The 22,941-nt window shown below is 36.4% G+C and overlaps 1 protein-coding gene across 1 annotated transcript; it reads right to left on the bottom strand.

The window, feature by feature from the left end:
• Positions 1-348: 348 nt before the first annotated feature.
• On the bottom strand, positions 349-22,690 carry LOC136034011 (suppressor of cytokine signaling 7-like). The gene is made up of 5 exons (XM_065715058.1): positions 22,668-22,690; positions 22,595-22,625; positions 14,606-14,774; positions 6,029-6,227; positions 349-526 (listed from the first exon to the last, which is right to left on the bottom strand). The coding sequence occupies exons 2-5, from the start codon at positions 22,613-22,615 to the stop codon at positions 433-435; spliced, it is 483 nt and encodes a 160-aa protein (XP_065571130.1). The 5' UTR covers positions 22,616-22,625; positions 22,668-22,690; the 3' UTR covers positions 349-432.
• Between the last annotated feature and the right edge of the window lie 251 nt (positions 22,691-22,941).

The following is a 22,941-nucleotide window of genomic DNA, read 5'->3' as shown; positions in this document are numbered from 1 at the left end:
ACAATGGGATTGATTGCAACCCATACCATTGTAACAAACTCTATAGCTAAGGCATGAAATGCTTACTTCAAAAAGAATAAACTGTAATAGGAATGAAATTAGCACACATATTCGGATATACACGTTACAAGACCGCCAAGGCTTGGCAATACGGGGCCCAGGGTTCGATCCCTGCCACAGCAAGGCTGGGCGACAAGCTTGCTAGTTACTCCTGTAAAAAACACCCAGCATCTGAAACGTCAATTTGACGCCCTATGGGCCAGCAATGGCTCTGGAGGATCTTTATCATTTTTATCTAAGACCGCTAAGGAAACTAATATACAATAAAATCGAAGAAGATAAGCAAAGTTTGAAAAAAAAACAAGTTTATTTTTAGGGTATAAAATGGAATATTAATGACTAGAAACAATAATTAATCAGACAGAGCAGTTATTAATATTCTGGACCAAGTAAAAACTTTTTCAGGCAAAATGGTAAAGGCAGATCATCCACTTGGTCCTTCCTGACCACCTTCAATATTTCGTATCTGCAAAATGAACAAAAAAAAGTCTAAAAAGGAATAAGTCTAAAAGTCTAAAGGAATAAAGTCTAAAAGAATAAGTCTAAAAGGAAGTCTAAAAATAGACTTCCAAAAAACTAAAACAGAGGATATTACACAGAAATATGAGCCCAAGAACCTTCCCAACTTATACATTATCACAAGACCTCAAATTCTTCCTCTTTGGCCATGCAAATCCAACTGTAGTTTATAAGATCAATAAGGATACTGATGAGACTATGCTAATTCTTTATTTAATTTCTGCCACAATCATTTAACTCCCAAACTCCTCAAAAAAAAAATGTGCTGAAAAATAAGGCAGAATTTTCTAAAAGAGTTGCTGAATCGTGGACTACATTACCTCTTTGGGTGGTTAGCTAATGCTGGGTTGTCTAGGCACCACTTAGGGAGTTGAGAATGTTATGTAGATAAGTTCACAGTTTCATAGTACTTATTAGTGTATTTTTAGCAGCCTTCTAATGAAATTATCTTTCTCTTTTGTATCATTACAGTCTATGCGACTTGTGCTGAGGACGCCTAGTTTACATCGTACGAAATATCCGCGTTGTTTTAGTCTTTCATCTCTTTTCTCTCTACTGGTCACAGTCTCGTTTGATGTTTTTTTGTTGAGTTTTATCTCTCTTTGTTTTTTTGTTATCATGGCTGGCCAGTTCGACTTAAAAACTTTCAGTATATTCCTCGTTGAGAATAATCAAGAGTTGTCAGATAATACTTTTTACAAACTCTTCTCATATCGAACTCGTATTTTTTCGATTGTATTTTTCTTGCTTATATCATAGCCTATAAAATACTTAAACTGCACATAACACACATGTGTTTGGAATATTTGTAGGAGTATCTTCAACCAAAATTACAATCTGGGCTTCCATATGCCCAAGAGCGACTTATCTGACTCGTGCAAGGAGAAACATGTTGCCGAAAAGCATGAGTAACAAACTGAATGAATGATTGAATGACTCATTCTCACTCAATGACGGCAGGGATATAAATTTTGAAAGAACGCCGTGTCTTTCGATTGAATTTCGTAGTTTTTAGGTAGTACATATTATTCACTATGCATGAGTTCTTGAAACTGTTCAAAAATGTCCTTTGCTATTTTAGAATGAAAAATCTAAAAAGGGCATTTTTTTTTAAATCTACACGGTGGTAATTAAAGTTGTAATTGTTGTAAGTAAAAGTTGTAATTAAAGTATACAACTTTAGGGTGGTAATTTCGTTCTAATATTTCATTACACAAAGCTTTGATTTTAAGGTAATTTCCCTGTTGCCATTTACAGCCATTTCACCACCACCACCTTACGGGTGGTTTTACCATCCCTTATCATTGTGTTACTGCCAGTTTATTTTTTTTGATATTTAGAAGCTGTAAACACATTTTTATTAGTAATGGTGTCAGTAATGGTTTCCAGTGTTTGCACATTACGATAGTTTACTATAAAACAGAGTCAGACTGTAAGTCAAACTATCATTATTCCAAGTAAGATTTATATTTTAGTCACCGGCAATTTCCTCATTACCTTATATACTACTGAACTTATTTCATGTTCAAATTAGTTTAACGAAAAGACCCTGTTAAAAGTGATTAGAAGAGTCAGAATAGCTAATTTATTCGATCATTATATTTTATTATAAGTTGCTTAAACTGCTATTAACATACCGTCTCCTGCAGGCTCACATCCAGTCTGTAGCAATACCTGAAATTCGCTGGGCTTTAAGAAAAATTAAGCGTTCAAATAGCCTTGATGGTTACGGCCTTTCTTACCGATTTTTTGCTTATGATTGTCCTGCTCTACTTAACCATCTACAAATATTTTTCCAGTCTTGTCTAGCACAGTCACTTGTTCCTGATAGTTTCCTCTGTGGCCGTGTAACGTCTATTCAAAAGCGAGGCAAGGGCCTGACGTCATGTGCAAATTATAGTCCCGCTACAGTATCGTGTTTTTTAAGTAAGTTGCTTGAACATTTATTACTACCAGAAATTGAGCCGAAATGTGATTTTACACCTTTTCTCTTTGGTTTCGAAAAAGTTTCGGTTGCTCCCAAGCACATCATGTTTTAAGTCGGCTCATGAAAGATGCCGTAAAAACTAAAATGTCTTTATACTGTCTTACTGTTGATATTTGTGGAGCTTTCGACAATATTGTGCATTCTCAGGCTTCCCTTGCGCCTTCAGGTGTTAATCCTTCTATACTACGTTTACTGCCTTATTGGTATTCAAAGTCTAAAGTTAAAGTTACCTGGAATGGCCAAATATCTGACCCAGTAAAAATTAATAAGGGAGTTTGGCAAAGTGCCGTGTTGTCTCCTAGTATATTTAAATGTATCCTTGCATCGTACCTGCGTCCCCTTAAAAGTTCGGTTTTTTACGGTAATATTGGTTTGTCTTCTGTTGCATATGCAGACGACGTTCTTCTTGTTGCCTGGACTCGCCGTGGATTGCTTTTGAATTTTACTATGTTAACCAATGAACTATCTAAGATTGGACGGTCAGTTAATGCGAGTTTATTGGTTCTAATAGCCCTTATGCGGTCGCTCCACTCGTTGCTGAGACTGCAGTTCTACCATATTCTTTTTTAGTTAGTTAGCTTGGTCTGTGTTTCGGCCCAACACTTTCCACTACCTGTTCATCCCAAGTCAATCAAGCCGTGAAAAACTTACGCGACGCTTACGGGAAAATATCCCCAAACAAAAGCAGTTACAAGCACAACGGCTTGTGCATGATTTATAACGCTTATTGCGCCCCTGTGCTTTTGTTTTTATCAGGCATGGCTTATCTGTTTCGTAAGAAAGATTGTCACACTCTACGTCCGGCTTATTTCAGATATTGCAAATTTCTCCTTCCGCTTTTTGGCCCCAGGCAAGAGTTCTACGAACCTTTCCAAAATGCAAAGTCATATTCACAGCCCAAGGTCCACAGTTCCCGTAAAAACCAAAGAGGTTAGACCCTTACCACTTTCTAGGAATAAGCTGAAATCGGGGTGCTAGAAAAAAAATCACGACAAAACCAAAGTGTCACCACTTTGGCCACAATTGTCACCACTGATCCGCGTAGGGAAAAGAAGCTATTAGAGTTACTTCAATGAGAAAATCAAAGCAACTGAGGAAAAATTATAAAATAAGTTAACGGTTCTGTTGCGAAACAATCCTCTTGTTAGTTAATATCAAAGCAACTCTTTTTGGTCCAGTAGGTAATCTTGTCCCCTGGTGATTATGTAAATTTTAATTCCCTTTGACTATGGGTTCATTTTTTTTTTCTTTTTCTTTTTTTCGTTTGAGTAATCTACTAATCTTGGAAGAGAGTAAAACTGCTGTTACATGCACGTCTAAACGAAATGTACTGAAGATTCCCTGTAACAAACCAAAAGCAGAAGACACTGACATACTAAAAAGGTATATTGAATCCTTTCCAAAAATAGAGTCTAATTACCGTAGGTTAGACTGGGAGGACGAATATTTAGATACAACTCTTAATGTTTCCGAGATATGCGAATTCTATCAAGAAGTCTGTAGTGATGAAGCAAGGCCTCTAGTATCCTTGAAAATTTACAGGAACATTTTCAACTAAAATTACAATCTGGGCTTCCATAAGTCAAAGAGGGATTTAGCTGACACATGCAAGGAGAACCATGTTGCCGAAAAGCATGATATTGAGCTACTTGAACCATAAAAGAAGACTATTAACGACATTACTTTAGTAAGGCTGAAACAAAAGATGATAGAAAACAGGATGGGGCTAATAGTTTTGCAACAGTTCTATAATTCGACCTTGAAAATGTATTTACAGTTCCTCGTGGAAATGATACATCATTTTTTTTTGCCAAAAAAAAATTACAACTTTTAACTTGACGGGTGTATTCCCATATCACGGGGGTCCGGGGACCGCATAGTAGTAGCGTACTGCGTGATGTGGCCTGAAACAGATAGAAACCGTTCGACGAAGGAACAGGTGGTGTCGTCCTGATGATTGAAACAATTCTGTCTACCTATCCTCACATTTCTGAGGTTGTCAGTAGTTCGGATTTATGAGTACCACAGAAACTAAATCCAATCATGAGCTTTGCTATGCAGGACGTACTTCGTAAGTAACCTAGACTAATTAAAGTAACAAAGAAATACTGTGAGCCAGGTCACTTGAGCATATACGAAGTAGATACAGTCCATAGTTGCATTAAAAGAAGTCTCAAATGTTCCCGAGTACATTCAGTAATGGAATTTAGTGAAGCAGATCAAAAAAGTTAGCATAAAGCATCCATGCATCTTTGTCCAAATGAATAAGATACTGGATTTTCAGCAAGCCTCCAAGATCTATAAGCATGCTAATATTCCGCTTTCCAAAGTTAAATGACTTCATTTTAAACAAGACCACCCCAAAAGAGCCGTTTCAAACTTCTGTTTTCTGAAGGATCAGTCTCCGAAATAACCATTGCTACGGAGGCTAAACTTAAAGCAAGGAAAGACATTTCTTCCATATAAGTGGGTGAGTTTCTTGTGGTACCGAAGCTGTTGGATCTCAAACCTGTTATTCTTATTGAAAAATTCTAAGATGTGCAGTCAGTCTGCAGGTGTATATCTCCTCTAAATGTGGAATAGTAGATGTGCGTTTTTTGCAGGCATCGGTCAAGACAACAACTGACCACCAACTGTAGTACAGACAACATGCCCAGAGGAAGAGGAAGAAGGTGGAACCCCCCTCCCCCTAACAAAAAGCTGAGAAGAAGGAAAGCCATTCAGTAGAGGACCTTGTTTCTTTTCACCAAGTAATCAAAAATTCTGAAGTTTTAAATCGAAGTTCAGATTAAATTATAAAAATAGTGCAAAAAGGTAGAAACACCCAGTTTGAGCCCTAAGATATACCTTGGCTATTCCTGAGAAAACCTTGGCAAAAATTGTCGTAATAAAATGGAAAAGAAACCCAAGCAGTGTCCTGCACTTTTGTCGTAACTACCTAAGCAGGAGCAAGGACGGGCAAAATGACGTATCCTTTTTTTCGTTTCGACCTAGTATATTTCAACAGACCTTATACATTAGTACTTCTAGCCAAATCAAATACCAACTATAGGGGCTCATCTCATAGTGTATTTATACCTTAGGCTCACAGCTCTTCATTATATTCTTTTTTGTTTTCAAAACAAGGAATTTAGCTAACTAAAATTTAGCTAAAATAAGCCACAGATTTAGCTAGTGCTATTTTAGGCCAGTAGGAATATAAAAAAAAGGTAGATTTCGAAACCTAAGGGTTTAATTAGCTGGAACTAAAAAAAAAAAAACCAAAAACATTTTCTAACTAGTAAGTTGGTCTTAAAAAGGAAAAAAATTGACCTTCTTACCACCCAATAATGAAGTATAAAAGCCAGGAATGATGCTAAAGCGGTTAAATTCTAATTGAGACACTTAGAAAAAGTCCTTGACTAAAACGTTATGATAAACAATAGAGAATAGAGTATTACTTTTGATGCTGAGCCATCATACCTGCAAAGTTTCTGTAAACTCCAGACAGTTTTAAAGCGCGAAACTGGGTATAGAAGTTCTACTTTCGTTGGACCAGCTGCAGGCTTCTTGTTGACAAAAAAAGTATACTCGCCCGATTTTGAATATTTTATTGTTTTATTTATAAAGTCTTCTATATCGCTGCCCCGAAGCTCTAGCAGCTCACTGAAACCATAAGATCCTAAAAAAACAAAATGGAACACATTAATAAAAGATGGAAAAATAAAATAATGAAGGACAGTAATGACAACGATCCAGGCATGTACAAAATGGGGGAGGAGGTCAAAAAACTTAACAACGTATCAAAAATTTGTTTACAAGCGTTTCTGTTAAGTTTATACGAGTGATTTTTAAGTTTATACGAGAGAGATTTTTATTTCTTTGGGGGGAGGGGTGGGGGTTAAAACCTGGTTCCTCCCTCCTCATGGGTATGGTATTGATCATAGTCTTCACTTTTAGTCGAAGAAAAAGTGAGATAGACAACATGTCAAGCCAATGTGTCAAGATTAAAAACGGGGAGAAGAAAGGAAGGGGGAGAATGGGAGACCGACGGAGGGACAAAATGGAGGAGGATGCTTTGTGTCAAGATTAAAAGCTGGGTTTCATTAAATTCTCAGATCTCTCATGAAATTTTTTGAAATACACAGATTCTCTAGTTTCGAAGCTATTTTATTGGTTGCGCCAAAGGGGTAACTTACAAGAATGAAAACTGGCCCTAGTGTCGAACAAATAAACTCCATGTCATCTAGCATTTTGGCATTTTTGGCATTTTTTTTTCAAGCTTCGTAATTGCATTTTTTTAGAAATCAGACAGGTTTTTAACAAACTAGTTTTGTTGATTACACTAATTTTATCTTATTATTAAACTGGAAAATACTAAGAAACGCCTTTTTTTTCCAACACTAGCACCAGTTTCCACTCTTGGTAGTTACATATACTCTTTGCATTATACTTTAGTTGAGCTATGTTTGTAGAGAATGGGCCACTTAAAATATATATACAACTATGTCTATTGTTCCCTTTTAACACAAGTGTTTTATTTTACCTTTGGCTGAAAAATAGACAAAATAAATAAATTGAAAAAAAACTATCAACTTAGATTGACTGCCCGTATCTCAAACAATAAACTGAATGCTTGTCTCTCCATTTGGCCAAGTTGAAGATTTTGATGAATATGAATTTTGAATAAATGAATCTGAATCTGAATCTGAAAAATGTGGTTCAATCTCGCTTTCTAGGGCCATAATGAGAGAAAGATTGAGATGGGTAGGATATGTTCTGCGGATAAAGGATGACAGATTGGCAAATATTGTCCTTGTTGTCCAACCGTCTAGGGCCAAAATACGGGTGTTCCCACGAATAGGGTGGGAGGATGTCGTCAGGAGAGGTTTAAGGGAAATGGGAACTTCTTGGGAGAGTTTAAAGAGGAAGGCTTTGAATAGATTGGGATGGAGGAGAAGCGTGCGTAGCCGTATTAGCCTCAAGAAGCTTGACCCTGCAGTGAGTAGTTAGTAGAAGTAGTATCTACTTGAGGTCTTGCAATTAGCCTTGTGATTTTGTTATTTGCCCCTAGATGACAATTTTTTGGTACTTGTGTCTTAAAGCCACCACACTCAAGTTCTGTCGAGAAGTTAAGTTCAGTTAATGCTACTGAAATTACCGGTTTTTCAGACCATGGGGTGAAATTCATTCAGTTTGCGATCTGTGTTGATAGGATATAGTGTCTAACCATGGATGTTAAAATGATAATTTGGGATTTGCCAAGGACTGAAGAAGAGGCAATTAGGCTTTTCCAGGATAAGGGGGTTACCCAAAACAAAACAGAACGTCAATGGACACAGCATGACTTTATACTCTTTCGATAAAGACTCTTTCTTTGGAAGTGTACATCTAGGCCATGTGTGAAACAAGTCCGTTTGCGTGTCAATACGTGGTTTGCTCACAGTAGAATACTCTTTGGTACAGCAATTCGTTACATTTATTTGCAGTTTACGAATCGTCGTCAGTGGGCTGGTCGAACGATAGCTAGGTATTTCTGAGAAAACAGTTTTCAATTGGAATAACCTTCTGGTTAGCGTAAAGAGCGGGGCGTTGATGAGGAAGCAGCTCTTTCATATACGAAGTAATTTCTGTTCGTTTTAAGTTTTAATGTCGCTCCTTACTTTCAGTTAAAAAAACTTGTTTTTTTTTAAATTTAATTTCTGAACGTTTTTGAATCAATGCATGTTTTGATTTTGGCTCTCCGCAGAGGAATAATTAAAACGAAATTTGCATTTTTTTTTGGCTAAATGGCTTTCTCATAATTTTGATCGAATGATTTTGAGAAAAAAAGAGCGGGGGAGGAAGCCTAGTTGCCCTCTGATTTTTTGGTTAATTAAAAAGGCAACTAGAACTTTTAATTTTTTACGAATATTTTTATTAGTAAAAGATTTACGTAACTTATAAATTAGCTTTCGTAAGGAACTTTTGTATTCTCATATTTTTATTACATATATGAGGGGGTTCGCTCCCTTGTCAGATCCTCGCTCTTTATACTAAAGCTTAAATTTTGTCCCAATTCATTAAGAATGACCCCAGAATCACAAAAGCCGTAGAATAAATAGTTGAAATTACTAAAAATACTTTAACGTAAAGAGTGAGGTATTAGGAGGAGGTGAGCCCCTCAAATGGGTAATAATTTCTGTTTGTTTTAAGTTTTAATGCTGTTCCTTGCTTCCAGCTGAAAGAACTTTTTCATATTTATTTTTTCATTGTGTTTTTAAATAATGCTAGTAAATCCTGCGCTCCCTTCATGGAGATTTTCTTCCCCCATGACAAATTATCGATGGAAAGTTCCCCCAGCATATCCCCCTCTTCTCAACCCCTCCCCCAACCAAAAAAAAATCCTCCTGAAAACGCCTGTACACTTCCCAATAACCATTACTATATGTAAGCATTGGTCAAAGTTTGTAACTTGTTGCCCCTCCCATGGGAACTGTGGGGGAGTAAGTCGTCCCCAAAGACATAGTTATAAGGTTTTTCGACTACGCTGAATAAAATGACTATCTCAGAATTTTGATCCGTTGACTTTGGTAAAATAATTAGCGTGGGAGGGGGCCAAGGTGCCCTCCAATTTTTTTGGTCACTTAAAAAGGGCACTAGAACTTTTCATTTCCGTTAGAATGAGCCCTCTTGCAACATTCTAGGACAACTGGGTCGATACGATCACCCCTGGGAAAAAAAACAAAAAAAAAAACAACAAAAAAACAAAACAAAAAAATAAACACGCATCCGTGATCTGCCTTCTGGCAAAAAATACAAAATTCCAAATTTTTGTAGATGGGAGCTTGAAACTTCTACAGTAGGGTTCTCTGATACGCTGAATCTGATGGTGTGATTTTCGTTAAGATTCTATGACTTCTAGGGGGCGTTTCCCCCTATTTTCTAAAATAACGCAAATTTTCTCAGGCTCGTAACTTTTGATGGGTAAGACTAAACTTGATGAAACTTATATATTTAAAATCAGCATTAAAATGCGATTCTTTTGATGTAGGTATTGGTAACAAAATTCCATTTTTTAGAGTTTTGGTTACTATTGAGCCGGGTCGCTCCTTACTACAGTTCGTTACCACGAACTGTTTGAAAAGAGGTTGGTTCGAAGATCTCTGTTTGTAAACTGATAACTCAAACTCATTTTTGGCATCTAATACCCCCTGAGAAAAGGTTAAGAAGCCGAAATTATTCTATATATTAGGGTGATCACCATTTTTTTGAAACTCTGCTATTCACGCGGAAGTTTCAATTTATTCTACATATTAATCACATTGGGAGTAATTTTTATTCGTTTTATGTTTTCACGACACACTTTAATTTCATTAGGGAAACATTTTTGTCTTTTATTATTTAATCCTAACAAAGTGGTCCATTATATTGACATAATCTTATTTTTTGCTGGATATTAAGAATACAGCAGAATAAATAGTGGTGGTCTGTCATAGTTTTGCTTAGTGTGAACGAAAAATATTATTGAGTTTGATTTCAAAATTTGGCAATTTTTCAAATATTTGGTGATTTATTTTTTTTTTTTGTTATTTTCTTTTTAGAGGCAAAGCAGCACTGGTATTTAAGATTTTATTGCTTTTTATATAATTCTATCAATTTCTGGTGTTTTGTTCTCGGTGGGGGAGAGGGGGGCACTGATAAGAATTTGATCCACATTCTTCACTGTGTTACATCCAAATTAACTATTTTTTTCACTCTTATAATTTTTAATTCAGACAAATTTTAATTTGCGCTTTTATCAAAATCAACAAAGAACACGGGTAATTCATAATGATAAATTTTTGCCAATAGGAGTTACTTTAGTAGCGCTCGTATATCATGCTTATTAGCATATATCAAAGACAAAAGAAGTCACCCAACGAAATAGCTTGGGTGGCTTCTATAGGAGACGAGTAACAGAGCCATCTAAGTAAGAAGAATTGAGCAGAAAAGTGAAAAATAGTGTGGAGGGACAGATTTAGCGTTTTCTTGCAGCGTCTTAAAAAGCACATACGTCAAAAAAATGAGTTGCCTATTTTGGGTAAACACTTTAAACTTATTAAACATGGACATTCAAAGATGAGAGGTCGTTACGTCCAGACATCAAGCAGCATCAAACCTCAAACCTCAGAACGAGCTCAAACCTCAGAACTAAGTCGGGTATTGCCATAAAGGATTCAGTTTCTTTTTAAAGTCCTCAAATGTCATTAAGTCATTGTGAAAACGCTCATTGAACGTTAATCTAAGAACAATTCATACTTAACGATCTCGTGTAAAATGAGCCAATACTAAATAAATGCGGTCATTTCAAAATCAAAAAACACTACTTTTAGCCCTGCCTTACAAAGTTTTTAACTAGCATTGAACAAAATTTAGCCGACTGCTACAGCAAGAAAAACAGTTACGCTCCGACCAACAAAAATAATTTAGCGATTATTTTTTGCTCTGAGTGCATTTGAAGATTTCCCAACAAGAAGTGGCGCCAATTCACAAAAGTATGGGGGAGCAGGCAAAATGTGTTTCTCATAATCTAACAATGGGGAAATTTTGTTTTCTTTCAATTTTGTCAAACCAAAAAGAGTATTTTTTATGAAAATACCAAAAACAAACAGATATTTTTTTGAAATCTGGAGATGAGATTGAAAATGTCTTTGTCTGACATTTTAGGTCCCCCTCCCCAATAGAATTCCCTAATCCCTACTCTACCACCAAATTTGGATACTATGCTAATGACTTCTTTTAAAATAAGAGCCAAAGAACCTTTGTGCTCGTTAGGCCAAGTTTCAACATTTACATTTATAGCATATAAAGGTAAAGGATAAAAGGCAAAGGATACGGCATTAGACTTTACAGTCCATACCGGCGGTGCTGATCTCCGTTTCTTGGCCCTTCAGCCAGGAAGTGCAATGGGGGGTTGGGGGCCAGCCATCCTGTGCTTTCGCACACCCTTCTTGTTTACCTTCCCCAGATTTCTTCAGGCACCCATTTAGAGCTGGGTCGACTCTGGCTAAGCTTACACAGTCACACCACTGACCCCCGTCCTAAACCAAAGAATTGGGTACACTGGGACTCGAACCCGCGTCCTCTCAGACAAGGGATCCCGAATCCAGCGCACCAGCCCACTCGGCCAGGACTTAAATCTAAATCACATCTTAAATCACAATCTTAAATCTAAATGACTATAATCATATTTTTTATGCAGCTAATCAGAACTTGGTTAAGAGAAATACGGTTTGTGACAAACAATTTTTTTAAGTTAGAGATATGAAGCTAAATTATATGTTAAAAGTAAAGTTAACATTGAAAAAAAAGATTAAGACAAAAAAATTCCTTTGCTATCTAGACACTATTCAAGTTTTATAGAAATTCCAGCTTTCCAAGTGCCTAGCTTCCCTAACAAGAGCTAAGAGCTCATATGACACTTGTGACGAGACAAGAAGAGCTAAGAGCCAAGAGCTCATATGGCATGAGCTCTAACAAAATTATAAGAATCAATAGATCGATTTAAAAGGAAAATCAGAGGCTTAATGCCGGTCAGGATTTAAAATAAGAGCTCTTAGTCACGATGTCCTTCTAAATATCAAAATTCATTAAGATCCGATCACTCACTCGTAAGTTATTAACACCTCATTTTTCTAATTTTTCCTCTCCCTTTAGCCCCCCAGATGGTCAAATCTGGGAGAACGACTTTATCAAGTCAATTTGTGTAGCTCCCTGACACGCCTACCAATTTTCACCGTCCTAGCACGTCCAGAAGCACCAAACTAACCAAATCACTGAACCCCTCCCCCCAACTCCCCCAAAGAGAGCGAATCCAGTACGGTTACGTCAATCACGTATCAAGGACATTTGCTTATTCTATCCACCAAGCTTCATCCCGATTCCTCCACTCCAAGCGTTTTCCACGATTAGCCCCTCCAACTCCTCCCAATGTCAACAGATCTGGTCGGAATTTGAAATAAGAGTTCTGAGACATGAATTCCTTATAAATATCAAATTTCATTAAGATACGGTCACCCGTTCTTAAGTTAAAAATATCTCAACTTTTCTAATTTTTCCAAATTAACACCCCCCAGCTCCTCCAAAGAGAACGGATCCGTTCCAATTACGTTAATCACGTATCCAGAACTTGTGCTTATTCTTCCCATCAAGTTTCATCCCGATCTCTCCACTCTCAGCGTTTTCCAAGATTTCTGTTTCCCTCCTCCAGCCCCCTGTGTTATTCGAGTCAAAAACGGAACATCTGAAACATAAGATCTATATATATCAAGTTTCATTAAGATCCGATCACCTATTTGTAAGATAAAAATACCCCAATTTTCACGTTTTCCAAGAATTCCAGTTTCCCCTCCAACTCCCCCCAGTGTCAAAGGATCTGGTCGGAATTTAAAATTAGAGCTTTAATGCACAATATCCTTCTAAATATCAAATTTCATTAAGATCTGGTCACCTGTTCGTAAGTTAAAAATACCTCATTTTTCCGAATTAGTCCCCCCCCTCCAACTCCACCAAAGAGAGCAGATCCGGTCCGGTTATGTCAGTCAGATATCTTAGACATGTTTTTATTCTTCCCATTCAGTTTCATCCTGATCTCTCCGTTTTAAGTATTTTCTAAGATTTCCGGTCCCACCCTCAACTGCCCCCCCCCCAATGACGCTGGATCCGGTTGAGATTTAAAACAAGAGATCTGAGTTACGAGGTCCTTCTAAATATGACGTTTCATGATGATCCGATCACTCCTTCGTAAGTTAAAAATACGTCATTTTTTCTAACTTTTAGGAATTAACCCCCCCCCCCAATAGAGCGGATCCGTTCCAATTATGTCAATCACGTATCTAAAACTTCTGCTTATTTTTCCCACCAAGTTTCATCCCGATCCCTCCAATCTAAGCGTTTTCCACGATTTAAGGTCCCCCAAACTCCCCCCAACGTCACCAGATCCGGTCGGGATTTAAAATAAGAGCCTTGAGACACGATATCCTTCTGATTATCAAATTTCATTGAGATCCGATCACCCGTTCTTAAGTTAAAAATACATCATTTTTTCTAATTTTTCAGAGTTTCGGTTATGCCAATCATGTATCTAGGACTTGTGCTTATTTTTCCCACCAAGTTTCATCACAATCCCTCCACTCTAAGCGTTTTCTAAGATTTTAGGTTTCCCCCTCCCAACTCCCCCCAATGTCACCAGATCCGGTCGGGATTTAAAATAAAAGCTTTGAGACACGATATCCTTCCAAACATCAAATTTTATTAAGATCTGATCAACCGTTCGCAAGTTAAAAATACTTCATTTTTCCTATTTTTTCCAAATTAACCAGTCCCCCACCCCCCCACCCCCCTCCCAGATGGTCAAACCAGGAAAGCGACTATTTCTAATTTAATCTGGTCCGTTCCCTGTTATGCCAGCCAAAATTCATCGTCCTAGATTAACTGGAAGTGCCTAAAGTAGCAAAACTGGGACCAACAGACAGACCAACAGAATTTGCGATTGCTATATGTCACTTGATTAATACCAAGTGCCATAAAAATTGCTAGCTCCCTATCCTAATCATGCTTGCTTTGACGCTTAAAGTTTCACAGAAGTGTTAGCTTTCCTAAAAAGTACTAGCTACCTATCATAATCGTGCTTGCTTAAATACTTAGAGTTTCACAGAGGTTCTAGCTTTCCTAAGAATTGCTAGTTTCCTATCCTAATCATACTCGCTTATATGCTATTAAGCTTTCCAAGAAAATCCGGCTTTCCAAGTGCCTAGCTTCCCTAAGAAGTGCTAGCTCCCTATCGTAATCATACTTGCTTTGACACTTTGAAAGTTTCACAGAAGTGTGAGCTTTCCTAAAAAGTACTAGCTTCCTATCCTAGTCATGCTTGCTTAGAAACTTAAAATTTCACAGAAGTTCTAGCTTTCCTAAGAATAGCTAGCTTCCTATCCTAATCATACCCGCGCTTAAACACTATTAAATTTTCACAAGAGTGCTAGCAATAGTATTTAGTAGCATATGTACCAAATGTAACCAAAGAAAAGCTAGTTCATTCACCTTGAAATTGCTTGATTCTAGTATGCCTTATCTGACCATTGCACTTCAGAGATATAGTGAAAATGTGGTGAATATCAGAACTATCACGAAGTAGGAAAGATCCATCAGGTTCATTTGCCAGGATTATCTCTGCCTTCTCCTTGGGCAAAGGACCCCAGTACCAGGGATTCTAGAAATGATGATAAAATCAATAGTAATAATGGTAATGACACCAGTAGTAAAGTTTCAAGTTTCTGATAGGAATTTTTTTTAGAATTCAACTAAATTTTATACAAGGTGGATGGTCAATAACCCTCTTTATCATTCATTGATAAAGAAGAATGGTATTTTTTCAGTAGATCTTTTCTCTTGTAAAAATTAAAGGATTAAGTTTATAAATCATAACATAAGGTTAAAAAAAAAAAAAAAAAAAAAAAAAAAAAAAAAAAAAAAAAAAAAAAACAGTTAGCTGTTGGATCATTCTTGATCATACAGAAAAATTCCATTTAAAAAAAAAAACACATAAAAATAACAAAAAAAACAGAAATAAACACATTAAACTTTTCCAGGTAAGCAACATCTATTTATTCTGTCAAAAATCATAAGTGAAAGCAGAAAAGAGGGGGGGTTGGAAAATATAAGAAAACCACTTTTATTTGATAATTTGAAAAATAGATGACAAAAATTCGAGAAAATTTAGGATTTAGGGGTACTGGGGGCCTTGACCTTCCCCTGTGTATGCCCAAGATGCTCATATTGATTTGGCCAATAAATTTATTTCCACATTATTGCTTAAAAGAATCAGAATTAACTTAAATTATCAGGCTTAATTATTTAATTAAAACTTAATTATCTGACTTAATTATTTTAGTCAGAAATCTGACTTAAATTATCTTTTATTCATTAACCAAAATTTTGTATTAATTTTTTAGCTTTATACTTATTTGTGTTCATCAAGCCTTAGAAATATATTGAGGCATTGAACAAAGCTATTATTATTTTTATTAAACAGTTTGATAATCTTCAACCAAACATCAATTTACAGCAAGATGGAGTGGTAATACTTTGAGAACAAGTAGGTAAGGCAAGATAACCAAATACTCCAGCCATCTTCTTCACCTGATAATACACACTTGGGTTAGTGTCTAGGGGGGAGAAGGGTTCATAAAGACGGTGTATACCAAAGGATGGAGCAAAATATCATTGACCAAAAGCCAAGGGTCATAAATGAAATCAACATCACCAATAACACTTTACTATGTGATGATAATCTTCAACCAAACATTAATTTACGTCAAGATGGAGTAGTAATACTTTGAAAACAAGTAGGTAAGGCAAGATAACCAAATACTCCACCCATCTTCTTCACCTGATAAAAATACACACTTGGGTTAGTGTCTAGGGGGGAGGAAGGTATGTAAAGACTGTGTATACCAAAGGATGGAGCAGAATATGACTGACCAAAAGCCAAGGGTCATAAATGAAATCAACATCACCAATAACACTTTGCTATGTTGCACATACAGAGGTTTACTAATTGCTATGATTAAGCCCTTAAAATGGAATATTGCAACAAAATAACTTTCAGACTTGTATTTATTTATTATTTTTAATTTACAGAGGCAGGATTCTGAAGGAGAGATGAATTTTAGGAAGAATTCATCCTTCATCACATCAAAAAATGCAAATATTTGCCAATTTATGGATATAGGGAAACTTGAATAAGAGATGTTTAACAAAGACCTAGCATTGGAGCAAATTATAGCATCTGCAAACAAAAAAAAGTATACTCTCAGATTAAATTTCTACCTTCTCCTTCAGTTGCAGAAATACTACCCACACATCCAACTTTTGTAGTGAACCTATACTAGATAGCTTCTTCTGTGCCAAACTTTCTAGTTGATACTATTTAGCGCTGTTCTTGTTTCTCTGCTCTTGTTGAAAGTGATGTACTTGGGGGGGGGGGCAAAATCTTTAAAAGGGACTAATCTTCTAAACTGTATTAATGGGAAGGAGAAAAAAGATACAACTCAGGATTGGGAAGAAAAAAGCATGGATATCTGGACCATAGCATTTACATGAATCCTTTAGTACCTCTGAAGCTAGATTTTGGAGAAAAAGAGCATAATTTTTGGAGGAATTCTCACTAACGGGGCTAAGACCATGCTCCAGTAACCGATGTCTCTCTGGGGAATTGGCATTGGAGGGGGGGGGGGGGTGGCTGGGAGCAGGGAAAATATTTTGTATCTGTCTAGAGAAGGTAGTTGGTTCAAGGCAGATTAAGTAGGTAAGTGGAGCAACAGAATCAGAAGGAATTCAATATGCCATATGATTATTGACAAAATGAGCCAAGCATCTGAAACTACATGGGTTGTTCAATCACCTGTTGTAAGGTCACTCTTATTCAATAGAAATTAGAGTTAGTTGATGCCCTAAATCTAAAAAATGGGGCAAATTACATTATTTACGAGGCCTAATCAAACTCATGTAGAATTTGTATAAGGGGCTTTACTGATATATGGCAGGAGGGGGTGACCTCTGCACTCTTCTCATTTTCTTGTAGCATTTATGGGTAACTAAGCCTAAACTAAATTCACTAAGCCTACCGCACTTCCTGTCACAGTCACCCAGTCAACTCATACCCTGGTTGCAGAGCTTCAACATCAAGCTAATCAAGTGAAGCTCAAGCTAAGCATCGAAAAAAGCTGTGTAATGCATGTCAACTTCCTGAAGAAGAAGAGCATAGACAAATCTGCACCTCTCCAAACAAAGACATCAGTAAAAACACTTGGCATCACGTTAGTGATGATTTCTTGTTAGAGATCACATCAGCCAGATTATAGCAAAAGCAGCTGGATTTCTAAAATATTTCACAGATCTTAGAAGGTTTTGAATGACAACCCAAGTGAAGCTCAAGCTAAGCATCAAGAAAAGCTGTGTAATACATGCCAACTGCCTGAAGAAGAAGAGGATAGACAAATCTGCACCTCTCCAAACAAAGACATCAGTAAAAAATACTTGGCATCATATTAGTGATGATTTCTTGTTCAGAGATCACATCAGCCAGATTATAGCAAAAGCAGCTGGATTTCTAAAATATTTCACAGATCTTAGAAGGTTTTGAATGACAACCCAACTCCTTCTTTTGGACGATAAAACTTATGTCATGCCCATAATAATACACAGCTGTCTGATCTGGCACCCATTGCTTACATAGAAACACAGAAACCAACTGGAAACTTCATAAGAGAGCCTGCAAAATAATTTTCGGTCAAAATTACCAAAATTATGAATAAAGCTTGAGCAAACACAAGCTCCCAACCCTGGATGAAAGGAGGCATGAAATACTGATGAAGTTTGGAGCTGACATCCTGAAGTCCTCAACACACCAATATATCCTGCCTCCGTTTTGCTTCAGAGACCCATGCAAACAAACTGTTACACAAAAGTATTAAAATGTCCACCTTCACACTTGGTGATAAGATTTTCAAACTCCATGCCCATATTCATCAGGTGTTACAGCAACAGTGTCCTAAAGCCAAGGTGATGGCTCACCATTTATGTTTTTCGGTGCTGTGTCATTTTGTGCTTTTCTTTTCCATGCTTTTGCTTGATGATGCCCATGTTATTGTAGTGTGAAAAAGGAAACAAATAAAGATAATCATTACTATTACTATACAGTGTTTCCAGCTGACAGATATTGAAATGAGGCATAGCAGAGAATGGTCTAAGGATTGGAGGATTTGTTTAACAATGGCTGCAAAGACTGGTTCTCTCACAAAAGTACTTGCAGATGGCTAAGCAGCTTTCACACTCTCAACTATTTGATTAGCTTCTGATTAGGATCTCACAAGGATTTTTCAGCCACTATTTGATCACTTGAGATCCATAATATGATTTAAAGCTTCTTTGCATACACTGTCAATAAACTGTTTATGGTCATAAGGATCCCTGATATCTTGTGGACAATTTTTTAGCACTACAGCATACAATGACTTAACACTTTGCAAATTGTAAGTAGTAGAGGTCAACTTTTTCAGAGGTCAACAGAGCAGCATTGTCAACTTTTCCAGCATTCAAAGGGTTCACCTTTAAGATCACACGGATCTTGAAATGAGTAAATCCATCTAACCTTTGGAAAATCTTGTTTACTTTAATAGCCAGTGCAGCAGAAACAGTAAAATCAACAACTCGAGTTTCACAAGGATTGAAAATAACAAAACATGGTAAATTTTTCTTTTCTTTCTCAGCTAATACAAAGAGCTTAGACGTGTGTTAATAATATTTTGCTGCCTTTGAATGACTGATGACTCAGCCTTGCATAGTAAGTTCAGAATAAAGAAGTCTCTTTGCTGGTATGAATGCATCATGTAAGAAGGAATTCAACCAAGGTTACAATGAAATCTATTTTGCACCCCTGGGTAGCAATTGTGCAAATAAAATTTAGCACAGCATTCAAAATGCAAAACGGCTTTTCTGCTCATGCTTGTCTTTCAGTAATTAAGCATAATCCAAGAATCATGGTAGTCACATGAAAATACATCACAAAAAAGAAGGAAAGATGATATCAGAAGGTAATCAGAAAGCAGGCCAATATGAAATACTCAGATACCAATAAGCAAGGGAAGCATAAACTTAATCTACCTATTCCCTACAGTTTAAGGGAGATTCCACTCCCAGTAGGTACAACAGCCCTTGCAGCCCTTGCATTAGTAAAATTGGCAAAAATAATTAATCAGTCAAAATAATTCAATAATTATTCTCATAGGATTATCTCTCACTATTGTGATGCTGAGTAATACTTTTTCTCTGCCCAGGAACTGTTATTCTTTCCCAAATACTGTGAAATTTAATGAGCTTCCGTGGGATTGAAAATCACTGAAAAAGCTTACTGGTTTGAAAATGATTTAAGTCCAATTCAAGACTGATGTCTTAACCTTGAACTCTGAATCAGTACATTGTGTTTGATTAAAGCTGGCTTATTGCTTGTATGCTATATTTGCCACATTACACCAAACAGCTTTGCATTGCTGGGAAAAAGTAGGACCAGAGATAGTTCCATGGCCCTCAGAGATTGAAAAGGTGTTATGAAGACTTTCCCACTATCTGTGGTTAAGAACTAGACATTTTATGTTTGGCTGCTAAGAAAACTTGTTAGCCAACTAACTGCTTCTCTATTAATACCCAGTGTACTTAATTTGAAATGCAACCAATTATTACTAACTTTATTAATACCATACAGGACTGAATCAACTGGTAGCCCCCACATCAGAAGATGCATGTTATTTCATAGGTTTAAAAAAACAGGTTTTGACTGAATTCTCAAACAAAAACTTCCCAGGATAAAATTACACAAGCTGAGATGCTTCAGAAGTAAATTATTAACTATTCTGTCAAAGACCTAATCAACTTTGGAAGCCAAACTTACAGGTATGCAGCAACTACCATATTCTTTTCCAAGCATTTTGTGAAAAACCAATAAGGCAAAAACAAGCAATAAGCCTAAAACATACTAGCTTCAAGCCTGTTATTTGTGTAAGTTTTGCCTTATTGGGAGCTTAAATCAAGGCGTAAAACAAGTTTACTTGGAAAAAGCTTGCAAAACAAATTGACAAGGCAAGTCTTCAATTTAAATTTGTTGCAAATCTGCAACTTAAAAAAAAAAATAATAATTGGAGCAGGCAGATAAAACAATTCAATTGCAAGAAAAATTCTTGATTCAAGCCAAGAACTTTCAAATTATACTTGAAATGAGCTTGCAAAACAACCAATAGGAAGGAAATCTTTGTTCCAAGCTTTTTTCCAGTCTGCAGCATGGAAAATATACTTGAAATATACATGCAAAATAAGGCAACTTTAAAAATATACTTGAAATAAGCAAACTTTGCAACTATTCTTTTATTGAGGACTCAAGGGTTCTGATGATTTAGATACTCCTCAACATTATGAATCAATGAACAAAATTTAATTGATGCATGCACCATTTCCACTTCCTAAAACCATAATGTTCTTCTCTTAAAAACTTAATCCACTAAATCTCTTAGTCAAATATGAATCATCATGTTATGTAAATTGCTTTTTATAGAAATCAAGTAGATTTTCTCCAGTAGCCCTTTAGCTTCACATGCTGCTAAAACCATCAGAGACTATGGCTAGCAAAGCAACAATACAATCAAGTACAGCCTTCACTTTGGAAATAGAGCAGTCTTCATAAAACCAGCAAGTTTAGACAGTCTTCTCAAGCTCCAAGACTCAAGTCATTGAAAGAAAACAATGCTATAAACCCTAGTCATTACAGCAGGTGAAACAGCAGAGAGTAACAAGGGTGTCAACCATCAGTGGGTATAATTAGGATACCCCAGGATGGGGATGGTCTATTTCAAAATGGCTATGGATTGAAAGGCAGACAATGACAGAGTCTTGACATGGGTGCTGAAATAAATCTGTCATCAACAATTACTCCAAGGACTCTATCTTCAGAGGCTGCTGAAATAAGTTTTCCTTGGAGTAAAAAATAATGTGGGTTTTGATTATATTTAGAAAAACGAGGCACATGGGATTGACCAATATTGAAGGAAAGGAGTCATGTATCAGCTTAATTTCCTTGACTGCCAAGATCAATGAGGATTTGTTGTAAATCAGAAGCTACAGCAGCTTTATGCCCCAATTTAGAATCATCAGCTTAAGCACAAGGAGGTTTGATAGAAGAATTTTGCACATTGCTTAAATAGAAATTGAAGAGACTTGGTCCAAGAATACTGCCCTGAGGAGCACCATTTAAATCTGTTCTAGACAAGGAAAAATGAGGAACAGCACAAGAGCCAAAAATTCTGGCAACAAGATTTCTACCTAATAGAAAGTTCTTTATAATAGAAAGACCTATAGCTGCAGCTTTCAATTTTGTGACAAGGAATTCATGGCAAAATTTATCAAAAGTTCTTTCCAGGGCTAGAAGGATCATGTCAATAGAAAAATTTGTGTCTACTAGGGCTGCAACATAATCATGTGTCTGTAGAAGGTTAGTGTCAATAGTTCTTCAATATCTCAAGCCAGGCTGAAATGGAGTATACATGTTATGCCTAAAAATGCTCCATTAAAGCTTTAGTCATATACATTTCAAGAACTGTAACAACAGCAGAGGCTATGCTGATGGGATAGTAGTTTTTGGTGCAGTTTTCAAATCTTTTATTGCAGAGTGTAGGGAAGTATAACCTTTTATAATCAGGAGGCAGTTGTCCCTTCTAGAGAGACAGCTGAAAGAAGTTGCATAGGGAAGAGCTGATGATATTCTGGCATCTTTTGAGATCCTTACCATCTGGTCCTTTAGACTCATTGACATCAAGTTTATCAAGACTAGTAATAACCATTTGTTCATTGATTGACAATTTAGGGATTGGATCACAGGATATGATCCAGGATATGACATATGACAAATCATAGGATATGACAGTACTACAGGGCAGATCCATAGAATTGTTTGGGAAAAGATGAAAGAAATTAAGAGTTTAATACATTAGCCTTGTCTACTGGTAATCAGAGGCAAGCTTATCCTTACAATCAGATTCTTTAGTTGCTGTATTTTTGTAGGCTTTGGCTTTCTTTTTAATCAGTCTTTAAGCATCTCTTGTGAGAATTGGAAGTGTTTTCTGTTGTTTTTAAAAGATGATATTTGAGCCAAGACTCATTTATATCATCTGAGCTCAGGCTACTCTCCCAACATAGCCCAACTCTCCAATAAATTTCCCAACTAACAAGTATATTGGAAAACTTAACAATTTATTTACCACTAGAAAATATATTGAATGATTTTCCAATATATTTGCGAATCCGAGCATGATTAACAGTGAATAAAATGAAAGAACCTCAACACAACTATTCCATTATAACTCAAATTACAATGGAATAGTTGGAATACAGGTATTGAAGGAATCTGAAGAGCTTCTTGCGCTATATATTGGATAGATATTTTTCTGAGAATAAAAATAAAGATTAGAAAGTACCCAAAAGTACCTTGACAAGGGACAGATTCATTTTGTGTCCAGTTCCAGTTCCAAAAAGTCCAAGTCCAAGTGTCCAGTGTCCAAGTCTGCATTGATTTAATTCGAATGTTTTGCTAAGATATAGACATCTATTATGAATGTAGATATTACAACATGTCGCCAAGGAGCCGTTAGACTTTTAAAACTTGTCGTGTGCAATTTGGTTTTAGAACGGGGATTTACAATTTTCTTAGCAGAATTAGTTGGTCAATTTCAAAGTTTCAATTAAATTCTTTTGCTCGAAAGCTATTATTAAGCTGTTTCATTATCGGGTGAGTCATTCGTGTGTAGATAGAGAGAATATAGGAAACTTGGAGC

The sequence above is a fragment of the Artemia franciscana genome, chromosome 12 (assembly GCF_032884065.1).
Source record: "Artemia franciscana chromosome 12, ASM3288406v1, whole genome shotgun sequence".
NCBI lineage: Eukaryota > Metazoa > Arthropoda > Branchiopoda > Anostraca > Artemiidae > Artemia > Artemia franciscana.
This window is presented reverse-complemented; position numbering and strand designations above follow the sequence as displayed.